General features: G+C 42.5%; 1 protein-coding gene across 10 annotated transcripts in view; it reads right to left on the bottom strand.

Moving 5' to 3' along the window:
• Positions 1 to 23,333, bottom strand: part of LOC119455842 (phosphatidylinositol 4-phosphate 5-kinase type-1 alpha-like) — an 83,229-nt gene that overhangs the window by 14,462 nt on the left and 45,434 nt on the right. For 6 of the 10 annotated variants that reach the window (XR_007467536.1, XR_007467535.1, XM_049669354.1 and 3 more), the window contains exons 13-17: positions 22,584 to 22,646; positions 11,845 to 11,967; positions 6,400 to 6,604; positions 2,935 to 3,065; positions 2,243 to 2,331 (exon numbers count right to left, since the gene is read on the bottom strand). Coding sequence is in view for 8 of the 10 variants with exons in the window: in XM_049669354.1 (XP_049525311.1) it covers positions 2,243 to 2,331; positions 2,935 to 3,065; positions 6,400 to 6,604; positions 11,845 to 11,967; positions 22,584 to 22,646 (611 nt within the window). In the remaining 2 variants the exon portion in view is untranslated. Of the gene's footprint in view, positions 1 to 2,242; positions 2,332 to 2,934; positions 3,066 to 6,399; positions 6,605 to 7,793; positions 11,073 to 11,844; positions 11,968 to 22,583; positions 22,647 to 23,333 lie in introns of those variants that run through there. The other 4 variants (XM_037717341.2, XM_037717342.2, XM_037717344.2 and 1 more) reach the window with 4 other exon arrangements.

The raw sequence follows: 23,333 nt of genomic DNA, 5'->3' as shown, positions 1-23,333 counted from the left end.
TGAACGGGCAATGATACACATTAATAATTTTTGTGAAAGCGTGGCAGCATTGTGGACATGATGTAGCTGAAGTAAGCAACAGCTAAGTAGCAAATGGTGGCGGTACAGAAAAATCGAAAGGCAAAAGTAAGTAGCCTCAATCTTGTACTCACATGCCACTGTTCAAGACAGAAGTGAAAACACTTCTTAGTCATGTTGACATGGTGAAACCTTATAAATCCTCCATACTATGCATTGCAAGTTTGCCACATTTTCATGAGGAATATGCAAAATACACCTATTATGATCCTAAATCAGTATTTAAGTGTCCTTAAGAAACGGATGTGATAATAACATCCGTCAGGGTGAAAGAATTAAGAACTAACTTTTATTACAAAGTTATTGCAAAAAAAAAAAAGTCTTCATAGAGACTATGTATGTCATTGGCACTATGTAGAAAATAGATTGTCGCTATCTCGATGTGAGTCATGCTAGGCCATCCTTTCAGCAGGTACGGTGAGCAACAAATGAAACACGACTCGTCTCAGCATGCAGCCTCTACCAGATTCTGTGCCACATGATGACTTCGTAGGAAGCTCTTCGCTCAAGGACAACCGAAAGGATGCATTTGTTACTCACAATTATTGACCTGATCCTGTTTCCCTATTCCATGACACAGAACACACAGAGGACCAATGCACTCGCACTGTCATGTTCCATTTGTTGTTGCCTTTACACATTAACAGCTTGCAAATAAGATACCATACTGCACCTATAAGCATACTAGTACGTACATTCAAGCTTGAGACTAAGGGCGTAAAACTTCTAAATTTCATGGAAGCAGAAGCTATACGTAGCTTCCAAAACTGGCTTTGCCAGGGGCATGAGCCCAGTTTGGCCACTGCGTTATGTGAAACATTATGCAACCAAGTTTTGCTACCACCTAATGCGGTGAAATACGCACAGTTGCAAATGTTCCACGCTTTCTTACTCCAGATAGACGCAAGCAGTACAACAAAAGGCGTAGAAAAATATTGCGCAGCAGACACCAGGCACAATGCTCAACCCCGTTCTTCATGCTGCAATGCTGATGTTGCAAGGCAAATCCCCACTACACACAGCAAGGTGAAATGCACAAAGTCGACATTCATTGGTTGAGACTGGCAAACTTCAAGATGTACGTCAAGGCAGGTCACAGAGATGACATCACTTCATGCCAAATGTTCATGGCTGTTGTAGTAAATGTGATGAAAGGCTTGTAGCTATCTTTGTCAACACTGAGAATCGCAAAGCTAACATCAGCTTTCCTTCCCTGCTGATGGAAACACGATTTACGAGTTCACATAGCTTTAGTATTCCAAGATTACCTCAGGTGCAGGGTCGTGTTAAGATATTTTTTTCATTCCCCCAAAAGGCTCCTGAAATGCTATTGGTAAGAAATCAGCATTTTTCATTCTGATCACAATTGTCTTGGGCATGAGCAAGTTAGTAATACGAGGGTGAGTAAAAAAAAAAAAAAATTCTGTGCAGTTCACTTGTCTTAAGACTTCTGCTCGCCAGCATTTATATGTCTTTCATAGTTTGAGGCCATCAGCTATGTGGGTCTCAAAATGCTACATCAGTTCATCTTCACCCCCAGCTAGAAAAATGAAGGCTGCCGCACTCATGATTTGCACGAAAGAAGAGCATGAAAGAAGGAATCTGTTTTTCTGTTTTGATTCAAGTCTCGAGTGCTGGTGCTTATCAGAAACATTGTGCGCAGTGCGAAGAAATTTTTGTCGCAAACGATTGCTTTTGAATTTATATGTCATTTCAAACAAGTATGCACAAGCGTCAGCCGTGAAGATGGAGCTGGACAAACATCCAGGACAGGTGACAAAGTTGAATGCACACGAAACCTTTTGAGTTGTGCTGCTTAATAGGTAGGCAAATCAGTACGTGTGCTGAAAAGCAGGATGTTAACATCAAAAGATGATCTATTTCTGTTTCCTAAAATGTTGCTAAAGTAATTTTCACAATAAGAGTGCAAATAATTGTTTTTGTCACCCTAATATATTTCCTTCCTGATAAACATAAAGGGGACCTAATTTGGGGGCTTTTATTGACATTATACTGCATTCACAAAAGCTGAGCAGTTGATCATTTCGTACATAAATACAGTGCACATTTTTCAAAGAGCCATACAGCATGACACAGCAAGATGCAGCCACTGTCTGCAACAGTGATGTGTGAAAAAAGGCACCAACTAGTAACAGTTACTCACCGTTTCACTGTCGTGTAGCCCTTGTGAGTCGCCGAGCGAAGGCTGTGACCCCTTGTTCATCCAGTTCTTAAGGGGTGTTGTTGGGCAAGCTGCACATAAAAATAAAAACTTTATATCACTAGCCCCTGCCCAGAAGAGTTGATCAGGGTGATTTATCAAGGTCTTGTGACGTGGTCAGTATTAGATATTAGCCAGAGAACAGCCAGCGACAAACCCAAGGAGCCCCAAGGTGGCCGTATGACCACGGCGTCAGTAGAGCCAGCACAGCATACAGAAACGTATTGGATATAGTGGAGAGCATAGACATACAAAGTTTGGATACATTAGAGTGTTTGCAAAAACTTGAGTATAACATGAATTGCGCCAGGTATAGTGAAGCATTTGCAGTCTCGGGTAGTTTGCGGGCAGTGGCAAACCAGAACCTCAGGATTTTTGAAGGGTGTGAGAATTCAATTATACAGCTTCGCTGTTTTTAATGTACGAATTGCTTAAGTCTGTGCATATATCTGCGCACATATGCAAAGTATTTGTTTTGTTTGTTATTTGGGGTCTATTATTATGACAATTTGTATGGTCAAATGTAACACACCATTCACAGCCTCTCCAAACATCAGTCTACAGTTACTCATACAGTAGGCCAACAACACAAGAGTGGTGAAGGGCCATGAAGAATGAATGGCTTGGGTACCCACCAATGTCTCCGCTGGAACTGGACTCCGTAAACGAAGGCGTGCCTTCCGTGTGTGTGGGGGTAGAGCCTTCAACACTGTGGGGGGGAGTCCACGTCAGGTTGCGCACGGCAGATGGCCCCAGGGAACTCACGCTGCCACACCACACAACACACGGTGTTACACGCAGCTGGCACCCTATGCTCTGTTTCATAATTAACGGTGCAAAGGCTACGCAAGTAGTGTGGTCATACAAGTCTTACTCCGTGCATTTCGCAGTGTTGTTCTTGATCTGCTACATTTTCTAGAGAGTTAATACAACTTGTGGACATAAGGTTACATAACATAACATGTTATTTCTGAACCTCAGTGTTTTCAGTGCTGTCGTGAAGCCAAACTTTGAAGCAAAACTTGTGCTGCTGTGAAGCCACACCTCAAGGCAAAATTTGCATATAACCTGCACCCCAACTTCACTGTTAAAGTTTTCTCATTTTTGGCGCGGGTTATACAGGACAAAATACGGTACTTGCAATGGAAGATGGGCGCAGCAGCCGTCCCGTGGCTGTGCTGACAGGTTGGAAGCGCCGTCGCACAATTTAGCGCGCTGCTGAGAGCACGGCTGGCAATACAGTACGTTTGAATTAACCATCGCACATCCTTATGAATTCGAATTACCGAGCGTTTACACACATTGAAACACACATAGTAATTTTGACAGGAGCACTGAATCAGTTTGAATAAGCCAGAAGTTTGAATTAACAAGATTCCACTGCACTATGTTTTGGTTGCGAGTGCAAGCGGTGCGCTACGGCTGCTGGTCCCTCCGCCTGTTCGGTAATAAATTGGTTCAGATTTGCAATGCCTGCCATGTAATACATACATCATATTTTGTGACAAAGTATGACACTTAATGTTACATCTAATTACACAATGCATACCTGCATCTTCCTTTTACATGTGACGCACTATTTTTGGGTTGCAAATGCGAGCTGAGAGAAGCCTTTGTAGCGCTGCCTGCTATGTATGAAACACAGTTAGCACCTTTCGCTAGTTTGCTAGCACGAACGAAATTACGGGACACTTTTGGTAATATTACAGTGGTGTAACTGGAAAACCATGGTCCGGAGCAGTTTTGATAGCTGGTAAGATAGTCTGTCGAGGTAAGTTCGGAGCAGTTAAAGCACTGTTTTGGAGCAAGCAGGGGTGAAAGGCCAATTAATGTTTTGGAGCGTGTAGAGAGTCCCTGTTACTTTTACTATGTTAGTGCATTAGTAAGGCCATACTGTACTGAACTTGTGCACGGTAGTGCATTCTATACGCAGAAGAATTTGCTAAACCATACCCATGCAAGGTGTTCTTTTTCTCTGTTCTTTCATCACTTCTCCTTCATGAGACTTATAATGTATGGCCTAAATTCCATTGTAACAACAGATCAGACCACTTGCAAGCCTTATGTGAGCAATAAGGGTTCATGGTTTAGACACAAAGAAAATTATTTCACCCCCGCAGCTCTTTCTGATGGGATGCCCTCTGTGCTCAGCATAAACATTAGAACACATACGTTAACTGAGTATTACTTTGATTTACCACTCAGCATGTTTGAAAGCCTTGAATTTTGTGATTGGTAGGATCTAGTCTACTGTGATAGAACAAATTACAGATGCCAAACTTTCATATAACCAAAAGTTAGAATACTCTAAGCCAAATTAGTGTTAGGTCACAGGTGAACCTGGATACGGCAAAATGAAGACATTAAAGAATGATGGGGGAAAAGAAATTACATGAGAAAGACTAGCACAACACAATGGCTTTGTTTGAAGTGCACTTGTTTCACTCCCAGTAATTGGCTTCCAGGCAGCTGTGCTGCTATTATTGTTGGGACTCGTCACTCTGCAAATTACTGGTTCCAGATTTAAATATTGGTGCATCATGGCACAACTATATTTACGGTATAATTCACATGCCGTGGAGCAGGATGATGCTGGAAATTTTGTGTACAACAGTGGCACAACAGTCAAACCGCTGTATTATCAGTACAGAATAGCTTTATTTTAACCGATTTTGAGAATGATGACTGTTCTTTCTTACACATTCTGGTAATCAAAAAGCTGGAAGTACATTACATGGTGAAAGATTGACACACTTATTTCAGCAGCTTCAGCTGGACTAAAGTAGCAATATAATCAATAACTAACAAACTAACTTGTTTTATAGCTTGTTGCTGGGCAAGCTTGTTATAGTCAACTTTATATATTAGTACACTAAAAAAAGGCAAGACATGTAGAAGAGATTTCTGTCCTGTTCTAGGTGTCATCCATTTATTGCGCTATTTCGTGTGAAGTAAACTTATTTCAGAAATGCCAGCTGCATTTTAATAAGTGAAAAGGCAGAATCCTCTAGATACAGTGGAAAATATGCCGAGACAGCAAATACTGCAAGCCAGAGGCTATGCTTGTCTAGTCCGACTGATATAAAAACAACTTGATTAACCTTGCAAGAAGCGATCACGCTCTCCTTAGTGGCTTTATCTATCAAACTAGAATACAAACTCGACAATATTATATACTCCATTCTGTACAACACAGGCAGTGCTGTGGCAGCTGCACAAGTAGTATGGTCATACAAGTCTCACTTTGTGTGTTTCATAGTGCAGTTAGTTTTGGTCTGTGACACTTTCTATGGAATAACTGCTTCACATATTAAAACTACAAGTTGCAGAAATAATGTTACACCAAAGTGCGCATTATAAGCACACCTTTGTAGGGTGACACACTATGCTTTGGTTGCAACCACAAGCAGTGTGCGGGGGCCGCTGGTACGAGAAATGTGTCACTCTCTTCGTATTGCAGTAAATAGGTTCAGATATGCGATGCCTTCTATGCAATAATTACATCACATTTTGTGACATAAGAGCCATAAGACAATGTTATATTGAATTACATAATGCATGCCTATATATTTCTTTCATATTTGACATACTATTTTTGGTCACAAATGCGAGCAGCGTGAGAAGTGTCTCTACCCTTCATAGCGTTGCCTTCTATATATGAAACATAGTACCGTGTTTACTTGATTCTAATGTGCACTTTCTTTACGAAAAAGGTAACATAAAAAATGAGACGCGCATTAGATTCAAGTATGAAACCAAAACTGCAAGAGTGACAAGCTATGATCACAGGAATAAAAAAACTTCCGATATCCAATCCACACGTCGCTGCAGGTGGTGTTATTCTCATACAAGAAGGAGAAAGACCAGGAGGGAGTGTCACGTGACCATATTGAAGCTTAGTTGCTATTCTGGACATTGCCAAAATCCACCAGTTCATCAAATTCGCCATCTTGACATTTCCAATTGGCTCAAAGGGCGGCTATGCCTTCTCTGATTGGCTCAAAATTGTGTGCTCATTACAATCGAGGGCACGTTACAATTGGGTGAATATGGTATAGGAGCACCTCAAAGCTAAGCCTCAAGGGGAAGAGACCAAGTACCTGACTGTTTCCGAGGCTCGGATGGTGACAACAGTGGCAGGCGAACGTAGCACAACCGACTTTGACACATGTTCGGAGTTGGATTTGCTCCGCTCTGTGCCAGCGGGGTGCGAAGAAAAGCTCAGTGCTTCTTTCATCATGGCTGCCGTGTCTCCATCACTGAACTTGAACACAGAGTTCTTCTCAGACGCTGGCAAGTCCGAGCCTGCCAAGAATGAACGGGAGTGGGAAGGAAATGGGGGCAAGGCGAAATTCCACATTACCGCAGTCTTCAGCAACACCTTTAACACAACTTCTCGAGTTGTGCAACAGTGGCAGAATAAAACAACACACTATCACATGCATGTAATTTGTAAGCTTGTGTGCAGTGCTACAGGCATTGCGAGATAGTGAGAGGAGTGATTAACCAAACTGTTCATTGTCATCTGAGTTGTTCCTTTAGTCCTATGGTTGTCCCCTGCAGTATTTTGTATGTAACATACCTTCAGCCTATGCTGCACAAGGAAGAATAATTTAATGAGAACAGCAAAGCACCCATTTGAGTGTTAGCACATTGTAGTGATTTTTAGAGCAGCATTTCTACTCGTATGGTTATGTGGTTAAACTCAGTACCACTCGCAACAGTCATGTACTTGGTGAAGCAGATGCCATTAACTTTCTTACACAAAAAACTTTCCACGCTTTTGTAAAGACCGCAGACACAATGTTGCATTCATGATTCTGATTGTGGTGCATGCTGTCTGAGAAATTAAAAGAGAGAACGTTGGTGGATCAAACCCTTATGATGAAATCAGTGTAAAGCAACGCCTTCTTTGATGCTTGGGCAAACGTTAAAGCAGATGTTATGCAAGCATAACGCTAATGACGTAAATATTTGTGCAAAATGATGCAAATGGAATGTAAATTTATGCAAATATAATGCTAATGACACAATTGCAAAGCAATGCTTTTTCAAAGTTAACATTATCATGCTAATGTAACATAATGAAGAAAATGTCGTTATGCCGAGTGTAAAGTGCCCAAATGCACATATCCAGTGGACAAAGTTGTCTACTTGGCAAGACAGCTCCAGAAAGTGGGAGGATGAAGGGAAGAAAACTTCATTTTAAGAAGGTTTTCTTATATACATACTGTTATGTGCCTTTGAGATCTGAGAACAGCATTCACACTCTGGGTTTGGTACTAGAAATAGTCTCCTCCAAATTTTACATCCAACTAGCCTGTGAAACACTTGGATGCACTTAAACAAAACATGACAAGGCTTCTGGGATGTGTAAGAGTTAAGAAGTCAGTAGAAAACAGTATGAAATTGGAGTTATTCTGCTTTGAGCAGATGTGTTTGCTACAATTAAGTGAATTAGTTCAACAATGAATGGGGAGCAATGAACAGTATCTTTTGCAGTGTAGAAAACAGCTTTATTTAAGATTTGCGAGGTAATCTTACAAATAAAACAGAGGTTACATTGAAAACTGTCTGGATAAACATGATGTTTAAACAACAAAAGACAAAAGCTCCTGCTTCAATCAGATTTATAATGTGGTATCAAAGAATCACTCAAACTGTGAGGAAATACTTACTTCGAAATGAACATTTGATAGTTAGGTTCAAAACACTCCAGATAAAACTTGCTAGTCCACACTATTCGAGAAATGAGGCAGAAAGATCATGACACGCCTGAAATAAATGCGTTGCGACTCTTACAATTATACCTATACATGTAAGGACACTTCTGCATGAGGGCAAGAAACCTACATGGCTTAAATGCTTCGTGCTAACAAGTCTTCGTGCCATCAACCATCATAGGACGCTGCAGTGTGAAACAACGAGTAAACTATACATTAAAGAAAAGCACAAGGTTACAACAGCCGAAAATTCAGACTGCTTAAATATTTTTACACAGATGTCGAGCTTCATAAATGCACATTGAAATTATGATATGACAGGCAATGAAGCAAGGGAATAAGAATGATTGCTCAGAAGCTCCTGTGATTGCCAATGCCACTGATCAGCACATTACTTGGCATCGCTCACAACTGAAACTGACCACGATCTACACTGTAAATGATATGAATCTGCTGCCAACATAATGCAGTGCAAACGACCCTGTCCTTCCTTCTTGTCTTACAGCAACTTGTGCCAAATAAGACAGTGTGTATTACAGGCTGCTCTGGAGGCAACTGATAGCACACTGTTAGACAAGCTCTGTCTAGACACTGATATATCACTTCGTACATCTCATCACAAGTGGCCACCTACAAATAAGAATCACAATTACAAAAGGCGACTCTGCCATAAGTAAATAGGTGGTATACCCATGTACACATATGTGGCACGTAATTGACAATGCAGTAAAACCTCGCTAGTTCGATGCATGTTGGAAGAGAGAAAAAAAAATTAAAATAAAACAGTTATCTGAATTGCACAAAAAGAAAACTTAGAAAAAAGGCTCGAAACTTCATTACACAGGCACACATAAGTATCGTTTATCTGCTCAATGGTTATGTCAAGCAGTTGGTGTTATGAGGATGCTTGGTTTGGTAGCTTACGAAACCCAGAATTATGTGCCTGATCTGGACAGCCCAGAGCCTTTTTGGAATGGCCACCAGTGCACTTGGCCAAGCTGAATGTTGCATGCTATGCACAGCATGAGGAGCATACCTTGGTATTTATATTAATCTCACCGATATTGGCCGTACATTTGCTAAATACTAGACGGCCCCTGCTGGTTATACTGGCTGACTGGCCAATATTGGCCAAAACAATGGTTATTATGCTGGCCACTGTTTTAGAGTGGGCCATTGCGTGGTTAAGCATCTCCTTTCACAGCACCGTAAGCTTTTGTTGCGAAACATCAAGACACTCATGGACCAATACCCTTTAAAGTACCAGCCTAAAATGTTGCCTCGTCAGCTCCAGCTCACCTTTTCTTAAAAACTTACAGCACCTACAGCTTTTCACATTCTTGGCTGTTAGGAAAAACATCATGTACCTCAGGATGGTTTCTCTGCCCCTCCAGCCCTAGCTGTGCCCCTTTAGCGGAGGCACCCTCACTATTACCATGGTGTTTAACGATAAAGTCAGGCTATGCTGCTCCAGCATTTGTAATGAAACCTAGTGTAGATAGACATCAGCATCGATCAGGGGTCATCACTTTTTCTGAGGGGGTCACAAACATGCGCACCAGTGCCAAGGGTTTTCGAGGCTACAACCCAAGCTAAAAAATTATCTGTGTGTGTGCCGTGGCTGTTCAAACTATCAAGTAAAATGTGCACGAGGAATGACAAGACTGCATGAATTATATAAGTTATCCGTAATTTTGAATAACTCAATATCGAATATGGAGGTTTTACTGTACGTCCCGACGACAAAATTAGGCACCCGCTGTACTTTCAGTTGGCACCTATTGAAAACATTCTTTTGTTAATGTAGTGCACACTACTAATAATAACACGCCTGCATCATAGCTAGAACATTTAACAGCTTTAAGTAGTAACGAGCCAAACACAGTAAATACTACAATGCTTCATAGGCATTTATAAATGCACAAAAATTTCACAACAATAGAAAGACAAATGCTACATATGCATGCCAACATACAGCTACCAAGCAGAGACAATGGCAATAAGTAAACAACACGCACGGGGATTGCACATACAAATGGCATGGTACTTTAAGACAAAGTGGCCTTGCACATAAAAAAGTTGTTCCTTACAACAATTCTAAGACTGTAGTCTCAGTAAAGTAAACAAAACTATTTATAGGTATTAACACTGGTGGTAGTTGTCACTATGTATTAGAGACAAGGAACTGAAATTTCAAGTGAGGACTTCTCTGCCACCTGGTCTGATAACTTTTACACAGGGTTGTCAATGCTATCTGCTAAATGTATGCCTTTGAGCTTGCAGCCCATTGTGCAACACTGTACAATGGCACCTACCCAATAAGTGCTGGCTTTAGTGCATTTTTACACTTGAGATATGAACAGATATGAACATCTAAAAGAAATATATAAATAGACAAGAGCTTATTGTCAGGGCTAAAAAAGACAGATAAGCACACAAGTACTCACAATATAGTGTAATGATCACATAATGCTACTAAGAAATACTGCCGATACTGCGAAAATTATTTTGAACATCAAGCAGCAAGTTTTTCTTGGTCTGCATCTTGGCAGATAGATATAGCGCTAAAGCCAGAGTCTTAAATCAGGCAACATACATTGCCATGCAATACACAAATAAAAGGCTATGCCTGGCTACTGCACAAGGTAAGTGGCTTACACACCGCAAAGTTTGCATAAAAATATGCCATGACATTTCTGTTCCATAGCAAGCTGATCCATCTGTTAACAACAGCATTTCCTACAAACTGCGCCAACAACAGGCAACAATAGGCACACACACGTCGCCACAGGAAGTCAGAAGAGAAGTTAAAAAACGAGTCCATAGGAGGAGTATCATGAGGTGTAGTTTTCCTCTGCAAGTGACAGTGGAGGCCCGGGCTCTCGTTCAAACCGCAGACATGGCAGTAGGGACGGCAGTAGCATTGGCAACAGCAATGGTCCTTGTAGTGGCTTGGCGTTGCCCACTGTGGCTTGTTGGGGCCCACTGCTAAGGCTGCTGCTGCTGCTGCCTCCATTCATCAAGCACGATCGGGCCGCTTCTCTTGCGAGCTTCACGCGTGCCACAATCGATGCACAACCATGAAGGGCCAGAATGCTTCCAGACCACACAAAAGCATACAAAAATGCACTCCAACAAATAGCGGTGGCAATGCAGTACATAGGGGCACCTTTGTAAATAAAGACAGAACACTGATGGAGTTAGCATTCTATCAAACCTTTAGGCACCTCTGAACAAACGGAAATGTCTGTTCTTAAAGTGCAAGACCGTAGAGGCTTGGGCTAGTCGGTACATACTCGAGATGGAAACAGCGCAAAAAAAAACACACGACAGGAAGACAAGAAGAGAGACATACACCAGCGCTGTTCTTAAAGAATTTTAACTCAGTGAGTGCTCTGTTTTCATTTGCTAAGATCTTGCCCAACCACACAGGATTACATCAGACCTTCCATATCCAAGGAGTGCCTTTGCCTTCGCCTAAGCAACAAACTCGGGGGTACAAGCAGTGTTTCTCAAACTGTGCTCTCCTCACAAAGAAGACGAAGTTTGGTATTTGTGGTTTCTGGGTCAGTCACAGGTGTATGCAAATTCAATGTTGCAAAGCTGCAGTTCTGTTCAGGGCCCAACAGCTGCTGCCCACTTGCCTGCGGCTTTACGAAAGCTTGGCACCAAGGTTCATAGCACAGTAACGACAAACAAATCAGCCATAAAAGAATTATGCATTATCGTGTGTTAAGTTCAATTAGCGTTACAACAAACGGAGTTGCTTCTTGATCACACTGCAATGGCTATCTCTACAAAACTCTGGCTAATGATAGATACCTTGATCTCTGCTTGGCGATGTGTCCGCTTCTGTTTCTTCCTTGATGACATCCTGTTCGTTGGCTGAAACCTGACGTGTTCTCCCAGGAGCTCCTTTCCTCTTTGAAGGAGAGTGCTTCAGTGCTGTGTGAAAAATTTGAGAGAAGCATGCAGGCATGATAAGTGAGAACACATGAATGAACAGGAGGCCTTTGCTAGTAAAGAGGAGAAGAAGCATGTAAAGAAAGAAAAAAGGGAAGAAAGAAGGAAAGAAAAAAGAAAAGCTGGCAAATTGAAGAATAGAGGTCCCAAGTGGAACAAATAGGAAGAGAAGCAGCGCAGACTTTCGTGCAGCCTTCTACACACTAGCAATGATTTTCCAGAAAGTTTCGAATAAACCTCCCCTGCCCAAGAAGAACGGGCCAGAAACTAGAAAATGGAGCTCACAAGACGTGGTGTTTACGTAACTTCTTGGTCCACCAGCATGTAAAAGCAAAGTAAGTCTTTTGAGACAAAACTCGGCTACACACACTTGAGAAGTAAGTTGCAAGCAGAACTGCACAATCAATTATAGAAGACTACAGCGATTTACACAGCTGTCAACAACAGGTTTCCCAAGTCCCCATGCTACATGTGCTCAGCACGACCGACCTCCTGCATGCAATATAAAGCAGATGACATTACAAAAGAAAAGGGGCATGTAGCAAACATAGTTGGAACACATTGGCATTGAGACTAAGTGAAATTAAAACTGAGTATTCCCACAACAGCCTGCTTTAGAAAGTAAAATTAGGCTAAGCTTCGAAATCCACTTATGCCTTCCATCATTATAGTATTTGCCACAGTTCAGTGCTACCCATCTGCTTATCAGTTTGTTTCAATCACAGCTAGCTTCTTGTCTGCTTTAACCAGCATTAAAAGGGCCCTCTGCAATGCAAATTGTGCTTGTTATTGTACCACATTTGCTTGCTGTAGGACTTAACGATGCTTCAGTGGCAGTGAAAGCACCGAGATCAGAGCATTTAATATATTGCCAGAGATCAGCTTCTGTGCTCTGTGCTGACAGCAGCATCCCACACCAACGATTTCAGCAACACATGTGCGGTAAAAGGCAAGTAAAACATACGTCTTATGCTCTTCAATGGTTGGTTGTGCTTGAAGATTATACTGTACGTATCCACACTGAGCACGTAGTCACAACTTTATAAACAACAGCGTGTTTTATGCTTTTGAGAGTTACAAAGAGGCCTCAGCTCTACACACTATAAATTAAAAAGGTTAAACTGACACCAGAGGTGCGTGGTCCAATGGTTTACATAAAGCGTGCTCTTCCCCTCACGTTACGTTGGGCTCGCTGGTAATTCAGGCTCCTCCAAAAATGTGTCGTTACACGGGACAATACACAGCGCCTCGCTTCTTTGCAGGCTTTTACGATTCAATTCTATCAGATGAAAGACGCTCATAGAGAGTTTTAACCTGACAGCAAATGTAATTCCACTTGCTGAGCACTAGTACACAGGAGACAAAGACGTGCAGAGCAGCAGTGGTGACAACATCTTGTGACACTGACATCAGAACTATAGCTGCAAAGAACACGTTCTACCCATTTGATGGTGCAAAGGCATTGGCAGCAGCAATTACTATCATATATTTGACTTCTTATTTCATTCTTTCCCCTTCTGTAAACAACGGCTGAACACTACCGTTTCTCGGGTGCTGTGTTTAAAGCATCACAAGATGTCGCTAGCGGCACTGTGCTAACTTGCACGATGGACATGGCTATTGTAACTATAGCAATGTTATCAGTCAAAAAGTGCGGATGTGGGTTGCGATAGAATGGCCACAGTGCGATGACAGCTTCAGCTATCATGTTTTGATTGGAAGAGTGGAATGCGAGAAGTCTGCATCAATTTTTAAAAATTTGTTTTGTGTTCACCTCAGGACCATACAAGGAACTCAATGGGACACAACACTTAGATAAAATAACATCGCAGGGCTCCTTTTAAGACATGCGATAAGACAACATCTTCAATTGCTACTAGAAATTTCTTTACAGCATGGTAATTCAACAAAGACATATCTAAGCAGTTGACAGTCTGCCCTAAATGCCAACAATGGCATATGTAAAAAATGTAGTAAACTAGACTATAGCAAATGCAGACCAGTTATAAAAGTAATTCTAAGCTAATACTTTTGCAAATAAGCAAGAAATTAAAAACATGCTTCACAATATACTATATTGATGAAGGCAAGGTTACCATACAAGAATGGAACAATCAAGAACGAAACACTTCAGTAAACTCTTTGGCTGCAATGTTAGCTCCTCAGCAATTTTTAAAGAGCCTACTCGATACAGGCCTAAAAAAAATCATACAAGCTTAGCTTCATCCTCTAGCTTGTTCAACCAAGAGGTCTTAAAACACTAATAGTTTTCCATTACCAACGAAGTTCATTTTGGCTATAGGAATGACGATTGCTGCATCATTTCGCATGGTGGGACAGACCAATGTGCATGCCTTATCATTAAAGTTCTGTAAGCAAGTGAGCTTCCTCCCTGATCACCCACAGAAAGCTTGCTTTTGTGGCTTTCCATAGCATTTCATAAATACCATGGCACCTAAAACCTATCTTGACTTGCCAAGCCACACTTGCCTTGAATGCTAGATTGGTTTGCTATCATGTTAGGTCCACTCATGCAAACTTTGTTTCAGCGCCCTTACCACGTCTTCCAACTTGTCCAATTCTCCCGTCCACGACACATAAGTGTTGTGTCGCAGAATGGAATATTCACTGCGAATGTGATGCGGTTATTATGTTTACTTATTCAAATTGTACCACGAATGAATATCATGAGCAACATTATCATTGTTATCAGGTGTGTGTATATATATATATATATATATATATATATATACTATATAGACAATGAGGCCAGACTTTATACTTCGATGCTTTTGTATCATTTTGTACAGGCGATGTCAAAATTTTGTCAAAACTTGCACCATCATGAACAGTCTGCCAGGTTGTTTAAGGTGCATACAGGCAGTACAGGTTCGCAAGCTGCATTGGCCGCCACAGAGGTGACTGGAACTGGGACCGTTTTTCTCCCTTCTGTTTTGATTTTGGCCTTCAGATGATTTCACAAGTTTGCATAATTTAATGGAAAATTAACAAGGTGAAGACAACCGAACAGTTATTTGATCCCACCTATTACTCACTGCCAATACACCGACCATGGGAGTGTTTCAGTGTGTTGCACAAGCAGTGCTGTCAGGTACAGGTAAAGCAAGTTCTTTTGGACACAAAACTAAACAAAATAACACTTCAATGAACGCCAATGTTGTTGAATATAAACATCAATACACAAATATAACAGCACTGAAACTTTCTACTTCAATCTGACATTTGCAGTTGGTGAATTTGAATAAACTACAACAATCAATCAAAAGCAAGGAACCTGTCAGGCCTATTCGTGCCAACAAGAATTTACAAAATGCAATTACTACTAGCAAGAGTTTACGAATCATGATATCCAAGGAACAAACACTCTTTGGTACCAAATAAATGCTGCTGTCTACAATGTCTGCCACATGCACATTCCATCAGCATGGCAAACGACTCTATTGCAAACTACATGAACTACATGCCCAGGCATCCAGAAAACTTTCTTTTTCAACAGCGGCGACCACTGCACTGGATGTTTCTAAACAGTCAATCTTGCTGCAAATGGCCCAAAAAATGTGTAGCTGCATTGAATAGTAGTTAAAGGAGTACTACTGATGTGACATTTTTTTACTCTTCATTTTTTTCTTTTTGCACATTAAGCGAAGGTCTTAGACCTCGAAACTATAGCTTTTTAGCAAACCAGTCTCGGTTTAGTTTCTGAGGAGCTGTTTGAGTCACAACGTGATAGTAATTACTATTTTTTAAGGCGTTCTGAGGCTTGCCAGTATTCTGTCTAGGAGTTTCGAAGTCTAGGACCTTTGTTTCAAACAAAGAAACTAAAGGTTGAAAATTCATCAGCCCTTTTTCAAATGCATCAGTTGCCTCCGGTATCATTTCAACAACACAAAAATGCTTCTTAAGTGCAGATGAGCACAAAAATATTAGAGTTAGCAGAAGAAATGAAGAAAAAAGGTGGACAAAAAAAGGATGTTCTCAAAACATAACTGCAGCCTCTCGCAACCAACCAATGGCATAATGGTGATGGAACCATCTTATTGGCTTTTTCTTGCTGCACAAAAACACACAAGCTTTTTTTTCCTGGTTCTCAAGGATAAAAAAAAAAAAAAAAAAAAAAAAGATATTGTAGAGATTGTACCATCCGTCACAAAACGGGCCAAAATGCTCACAGCCAGACTATCAAGCCAAAGAGCCATGCAACTATTATGGTGGCTGGGGAGGTTGGATGTTGTTCGTGATGGAATAAAGCAATACCAGCGCAACACAGAAAAGACATACGAAAAAGGACGGGCACACCCATCCTTTGACCAGTGCACTGTTATGCCACTATGAACCGTATCCAACTTCCCTAGCATAGTATTCTTCGGCAATATGTTTCCCATACAAGGTTTGAGTTTCGACACTTTTGTGGCAATGGCTGTATCACAGCTGCCAACCTTCAAGTATTAAAGACAAAGTCAAGAAATGTCATAATTCATTTTGTAACAAATGTTGAGTTTGTTAAATAAAAAACTAATAAATGAACATTCTGCAAAGAATGCCACCAAAAGGCACTTAGCTTTAGATGCAGCTAGAGCGTATGCATCACAGATGAATACGATACTTGAAAATCTTTTTATTGCTGTCAACAATGTTGGCTGCTGCACTTTTGTTTATTTATGTTCAAATGCCGCAATATGTTACACTAGCTCGACTGAAAAACGCCAATGCCGTAGCGATAGATGCTATAGACCATTCTGCTGTTTACAACCAGGGACTTTGGCAGGCTTCTGGTTTTCACCGCAGAAATTGAGCGAGCAAGAAAAACAAATTGGTGAATGGCAGTTGTACGGCAAAACACAGCCCGAAGATTTTTAACAATTTGCATCTGCGGGCAATCCCAAATATACAAATCAATCTTGTCGTATAATATACATAGAAAATTAAAAGTATTTGTGCTTGAAGCATGATAAGCATTTATTTTTATTCAAAAATATTCAAAAATGTATACAGGAGTGTCTCCTACATCGAATTACAGCAGAATCTTGGTAATACGATCATGCCTGATATGAACTTTGGGATGATAAGTATTTTCCAAAAGTTACGGCCCAAGTCCATTAGCTTCCAATGTGCTAAATTTTGAATGCTGCCTGCATTTTGCGTGGTGGTGGATGATACGAAAGACCGAGCTACCGCACGATACCCAGGGCGAGGAGGCCTCAGCGCTGGTAGTGCCAGACACTGGCTGCTGTCAGGCTGGCGGTGCGACTACCGAAGAGCCAGTCGCATCCCTGTTGCCTGGGTGACCCATGCCACGCCACCTTGACTCCACCGCGAAACGAATTTTTGCGCCGTCCCAAGAGCTTCATATCAGTGCGATTCTAATGTAACTTGAAAATGCTTTTTTTTTTCGGAAAAGACTGATGTTTCTAGGTTTTCTCTGCTTGTAGGACACTGGACCAGAAGTTTCTTGAGGGTCGCAGGCCCATTGCTGCCAAGACGCATGCAAAATCGTCCATACTCCGTTTCATACTAAGCAGGCAACATTGTGGAAGCTATGGAAGTAATGCGGTTATAGAAGTATTGACTCCGCGCATTTCGCAGCGCAGTTGTTATTGGTCTGCGACACTTTCTACAAAACCTCCTATTTTGCAACCACAGCTAGTGGACTAGACCCTTCGAGGGTGAAAGGGCGTCGCGAACAAGTCCCAAACTGGTCGATGATGTATATTTACGGCACCCCGTCTGCGTGTTCGAAAAATGTGCCAATTTTTCAACTTTTTGTTGGCCAGCAAATGCTGCCACCTTGTGTGGATACAATACTTATTTTTTCTTGCTCCATAGTATCTTGGTTTTCATTCCCTGGCTTCTTTACACTGGCGTTTCAGCACCCGCTCACGCATCCGCCTGTGGTTAGTTTTTGTTTCGTCTTACGGGATCTTTTCGCTCGTTTAGCTCATACAAACTGATGCCTATCTGGTTTCTAATCTCTCATAGGGTGACCGCAAGATGCTTGCTCGTTTACTGCTCACAGGGGTGCGATTACATCTGTTCAAAGGCAGGTGCTGGTATACACAAACAATTGCGCCATGTATGAACTTTGCTGCCATGTCTGCATTTCTCTTCTTAAGATTCGCAAAAACTGATTGCCCCTCGTTGAGCAATGGGATGTGGAATTACTGCAAGTTTGTGTGGTTTTTCTGATGCACGCACAACCATAGTTTTCTCGCATGCGCGCCCGTTGCTCTGCTGCAAGTGAGTCAAGCGGCGATTACTCTGATGTGGGCTACTGCCCAAGTGCCGAATCAGAATACAGTGGAATCTCGATGATACGATCACGGCTAATACGAATTTCCGGATGATACGAATTTTTCTGCGGTCCCGGCCGAGCCCCATTACTTTGCAACGTGTTAGAAAACGGTTGTTACGAATCGATTTTCGACCCGCATCGGTTGATACGAATAAATGCCGCCCCACCGACGGCCGCGAAAGAGAACAGCGCGCAGTCACGGGCTTTTTCTCTTTTGGTGCGGATGCGTGGACGCGACGCCGGACAGCGCGGAGGCAGCGACTGGGCGCGAAGAGTTCGAAGCGGTGGCGCTTTTGTTGCTTTTGTGCTTTTCCTCCTTTTCCGCGTGCCATCGGACGGAGTGGCTGCCGTGCTTCGGGCCGCGTTCTTTGAGTTTGCGCCATCTTGCCTAGTCGCAGCGAGCTATGTCTACCGCGATACGATCTCGGCTGATTCGTGCGGGAGCCTCAGTTGGTGCGTCTTCCGTTGGTTGCGTTATCGGTGCCGATGGCACAGGGCGATTGTCGGTTTCGCTGCTGGAGTCACACGGTGCAAGGTTGCGCTCGTTCAGTCCGGTGCTCCTCCGCTTCTCCCGCTAGTCGCCGCATTTTTCTTGCCGTAGGAGCGCTTCCGTATTCCAAAGGCGTGCTTCGTCCAAACTTTATTCGCCATCGTCGCTCCATCACTAACCTGGGAGCTCTCAGTAATCCGAATTGTGTGTGTCAAGTGAAGACGCCGGCGTAGTTTACGAAGCAGACAACTGCGGTTGCCATCTTGCCCCTGCCAGAGCAGCAACCACTGGAGAGACGCCTTTCAGCACGGCAGCCAATCAGAGGCCCGCTTTCATCGGAGGGCCCGTGTGACTACCTATCGCAGACCCGCGCTTCTTTTGTGTTTGTGCGTTTGTTACAAGAGGGCGACGACGGACGAATTGAGAAACGGAACGGCGAAACTTGGAGCTTTCGAACGATACCAAGATGGCGGCGCTCGGTGGCGGGAAATACGAGATATGGCTCCGTGAACTGCGGTGATTTTGCGCGATTTAAAGCTGTTTTCTCGCCCTGCGCACTAACGAATTAAACTTTTTCGGGCACTTTTAGTGCGTTTTCAGCCAAACCATTTTGATGCAGCGTAGATTAGGCGTTGCAGATACCCAAACGCGTGGTTTTCAAAAATCCATTTTCTCGCGATTTTCGCGATCTGATGCCCGCATCCCCCCTTAATTTAGCTAGTTTTAATTGTGTTTCGATGATACGAATTTCGGCTAATACGAATATTTTTCATGACCCCGTGAGATTCGTATCATCGAGATTCCACTGTATATATCTATTCCAGTGCATCCCCGTTTTTATTAGGTATTTACGCAAACTTGTCTGTATTCATGAATAAATAATGCATGTCTACCTCCGGAAAATATGTTTTGTCACTTTATGGTCATTAAAATAATTGTGGCAAATTTTTTTTAGGAAAAGGTCGGCCTGAAGATGTTAAATCAGCAATAATAAAAATAAAAAAATAAAAAATCGACCCTGGGGGGTCATGTATGGCAAAAAAATTTACCCTTAAAGGGTTAAAGTTACACTGCCCGTTCAAAGGGGTTCTGAACCACCTCGAGCTAGGTGAAGAAACCCATTCCGCGGATAGCATACACTACTGTGGACATCTCACCCAAATTTTTCACTCAGGCGCGGCTGCGTGAAGCTCACAAGCCAAGCGCCTTTTTCACAAACACCCTTTTTTTTCAGCAGAAGGCTCCTCGTCATCCTTTTCGGGGCTGCCATATTCCATCATATAGCAAATTCCCATACACGGCTGCTATTGGCCAATAGCTGACATCAATCAAGAAATGTGATTTATCGTCTGTTCACTCGACTGCGCTCGCCCACATGGGAATGAAAGTTTGGCCACATTACTTATCGGGGTGTTGTAGCCGTCGGCTCTTGCTAATTTCAATTAGCCTGGAACACTCAATTAGCCTCGAACTACGCTATGCCTGCTGCGCCCCGCGATGTATAGTGGTGGTTAGCATCTACAAGAGGCACGTGTCAGTGCATGCTCCCTCCTGGCCACTCCTGACTAGACGTGCTTTGTAATGACTTTCATACTGAGTGTTACAATGTGCAATCTGGATCTGCATACTATCCAGGCAGGATAAAGCCGGTCCACTCCACGTAGCATGGCCAGGCAGAAGCACGTGAGCGCACACTCCAGCCCTGCTGCGCCCTTACAGCTGCGTGTAGCCACACGTAGCTGCATCTGCTGTGTAGTGTCCCTAGGTAAGTACTGTGGCTGCCGCGGGGTGCCGCAATGAGCCCAGACAGCCTAACACCATAACGTTGTAGGTGGGGTATTGCCACTCTACTGGTGTTCTTCCGTTCCGAAGGAGCAGAGGACATTGAGCACGAATGGGAAAGGTCACTACCACGCTCAAGGTATCGAGGCTTGAACTAGGTCTCTTTGAAAAATTATTTCGATAATATATTCCTGAGAGATACCACACTCGTTCAAAGGTGTTTTTAAGGCTTAATGTGCTTCAGGGCCCACTTAGAATGCGAAATATCCTGGTTCGATGCAAACAAGCCCAATTGTAACCTCATCCTAACTTTCGTGCCTTTCAGAAATAACCTCAATTGATCTTTCTTACACCATTATAACTTGACTTCGCAATAAAGTGTAACTAATACTCGTGAACTTAGGCACACAAAAAGTTTACACAGACTACAACAAACTGCACATAAGATAGCAAATAAGACCCTTTTCCTGTGTTTTTTCTACAGCATTTTCACTTATTCCTGACCCCTTATTTATAAAAGCTGTAGCAGTGATGGCATGGTGTAGTTTAAGTGCCTTTCGGCTGCGGTATGGTATATGTGCCATCTTACATGCAGCATAGTTGTATCTATTTTGAAAAGAATGACCCAAAAGCACAGGCATGTGCCTCCGAGATCTTTGGCATAGAGCAACCTTGGGGGGTTTTAGAAGCAATGTCACAAGCTCGCTACATCAATTTACATGACACCTTCCAAGCTGTGAGATTAACTTCACATTAAAATGTTCATGTTGCACGTGGCAGAGTCATGGTTGAATCTTGGCTGAGGTGAGACCTCCTACTGCGTGTGATTGATATCATGTGCATAGCAGTTGTTCTCATGTTAAAGAAAAAAGAAATGTCTCTAATAAAGGCAGGATGATTTGAGATTTATACGTGAATGTCAGCTGCACTGCCAAACAATGGCAACTAATCCCTGCTCTTTTTCCAAAGCCTTATGAGTAAGTAACTGACCAAGACCCCCGTTTATGATTTTCAGTCAGCACCAGTTTCTTCTACCTATGGTTAGTTAAGAGTGCAAAAGGTAACTGCAATGCCACAGAAATGTAAAACAACTACCTTCATGTAAAGAGTATATAGCACTGAGGTGCTTCAAGTTGCAAATGTTATAGTTAACGGCAAAGAATGAGCCCTTTTCTGGGATGTAACACTATGCCTTTGAATGCGCAGCATGCAAAGATCAAGTGCCACATTCTATAACTACTATTAAATGCTTACAGAGGTAATAGCCTTCAACAAGACCCCTTCATATGCAACTGCAGTAAGGTTACACATCCACTACTACCATGTAACTGAGGTACTACCGGAACAGAAAACAGAAACCAGTCCACCGCTGTCAACTTGCTGCACGTTTAAAAAGTTACTAAATTTTAAACAGCTGCCCTACGACATGCAGCCACTCCACTCCACACACAAGCCAATGTAGCAGCAATTCACTCAAGCCCCCTTTTCAGCAACTATACACAGCAAACATTAGTTAAGTGCTGCCATTATTTTGGCAACAAACCAGCCAAGCGCAAGTAAAAAAAGAAAGACGAAAAGGAGCCTGTTACCATAGGTAGGAAACTCCACAGACACAAAGCAAAGCTAGTAATGAAAGCTCAAAGCAAAAAGCATTGCAAGCACTGCTAACACCAAGCAGTTCTAGGCAGGCAAGTGACAGCTACTACGAAAGCAACTGGCACCGAAAACATAACCTGCGTGCCTTTGCATACAAGGCTCAAATGCAAAGCTTGCATCCCGAGACAAAGAGAGAAGCCTAGTAGGCCTGACCAAAGCGAGTGGCTTTGACAAGAGAGAGCAAGAGCGAAGTGCAAATTGCTTGTGCTAGAACAAGACCTTGCTCGACTGTGCTCGGCAAGGTGGCACTAACTAATCAGTTCCTGACACAGGCAAAGCCCCAGCAGCAAGCAAAGGCGTAAGCATAAGAAAAGGGAGCAGGGAAAAGGGGTGTAAGTAAAAAAATCTGGTGAAGCCTACCTAAGACACTAGACACCAGGGCTCTAAATTTGCGATGAGGGCCCTTGATTTCAGGGAGATCCACTAGTTTCGAGGATTTCGGGGAAAAGAAACAGGAGGCAATGTGGAGGAGGAGGAGGAAGCCAAGTGGGAGAACGAGTGTGAGGCGGATGCAAGATGAGAGAGAGAGAGAGAGGGGAAAGAAAAAAAAAAGAGGATTTCAATTTAAGATGGTCGCAAAGCAGTGACAGTGACAACAACAACGAGTATACAAACACTGTGACCCCAGGTCACCACAGCGACAACACAGTGTTGCACATAAGGGTAACTAAAAAGCACACACTTCTTGCGGCAGGCCTATTTACCTGCTGCTATCTGAGGCTAAATGGTGCAACTGTAAGCAAGGACTTATGGCAGAGGCTTACAAAGCTTTTGTGCAAGTTATCTTAGACCTCACGAGAGAGATAATGGTGATTTTCACATTTCTCAAAACAATTAATTTCTTAGAGAAACAATCATTGCCAACTTGCATCATGTGTGCACTACTCGTAGCTAATTTTCTGTCTTCCTTTGCTGAATTGTGCAACATGTATCATTCAAGCTTCGAATTCACTCAAACAGCTAGTCAGTTCAAATATTAGCTGTTCTCCTCTAAGTGCACAACAAAGGACGTGAAATGACATTTCTCTGTCTTGCACTAGGCATGTGAGTAGGTGGCACATTTTTATTAACTGCACTCGAAATTTACGATACCAGCCAAAATCTTGGCAG

This window comes from Dermacentor silvarum, chromosome 6, assembly GCF_013339745.2.
Source record: "Dermacentor silvarum isolate Dsil-2018 chromosome 6, BIME_Dsil_1.4, whole genome shotgun sequence".
Classification (NCBI taxonomy): Eukaryota; Metazoa; Arthropoda; class Arachnida; order Ixodida; family Ixodidae; genus Dermacentor; species Dermacentor silvarum.
The sequence above is the reverse complement of the archived record's forward strand: the minus strand, read 5'-3'. Positions and strand labels throughout refer to the sequence as shown.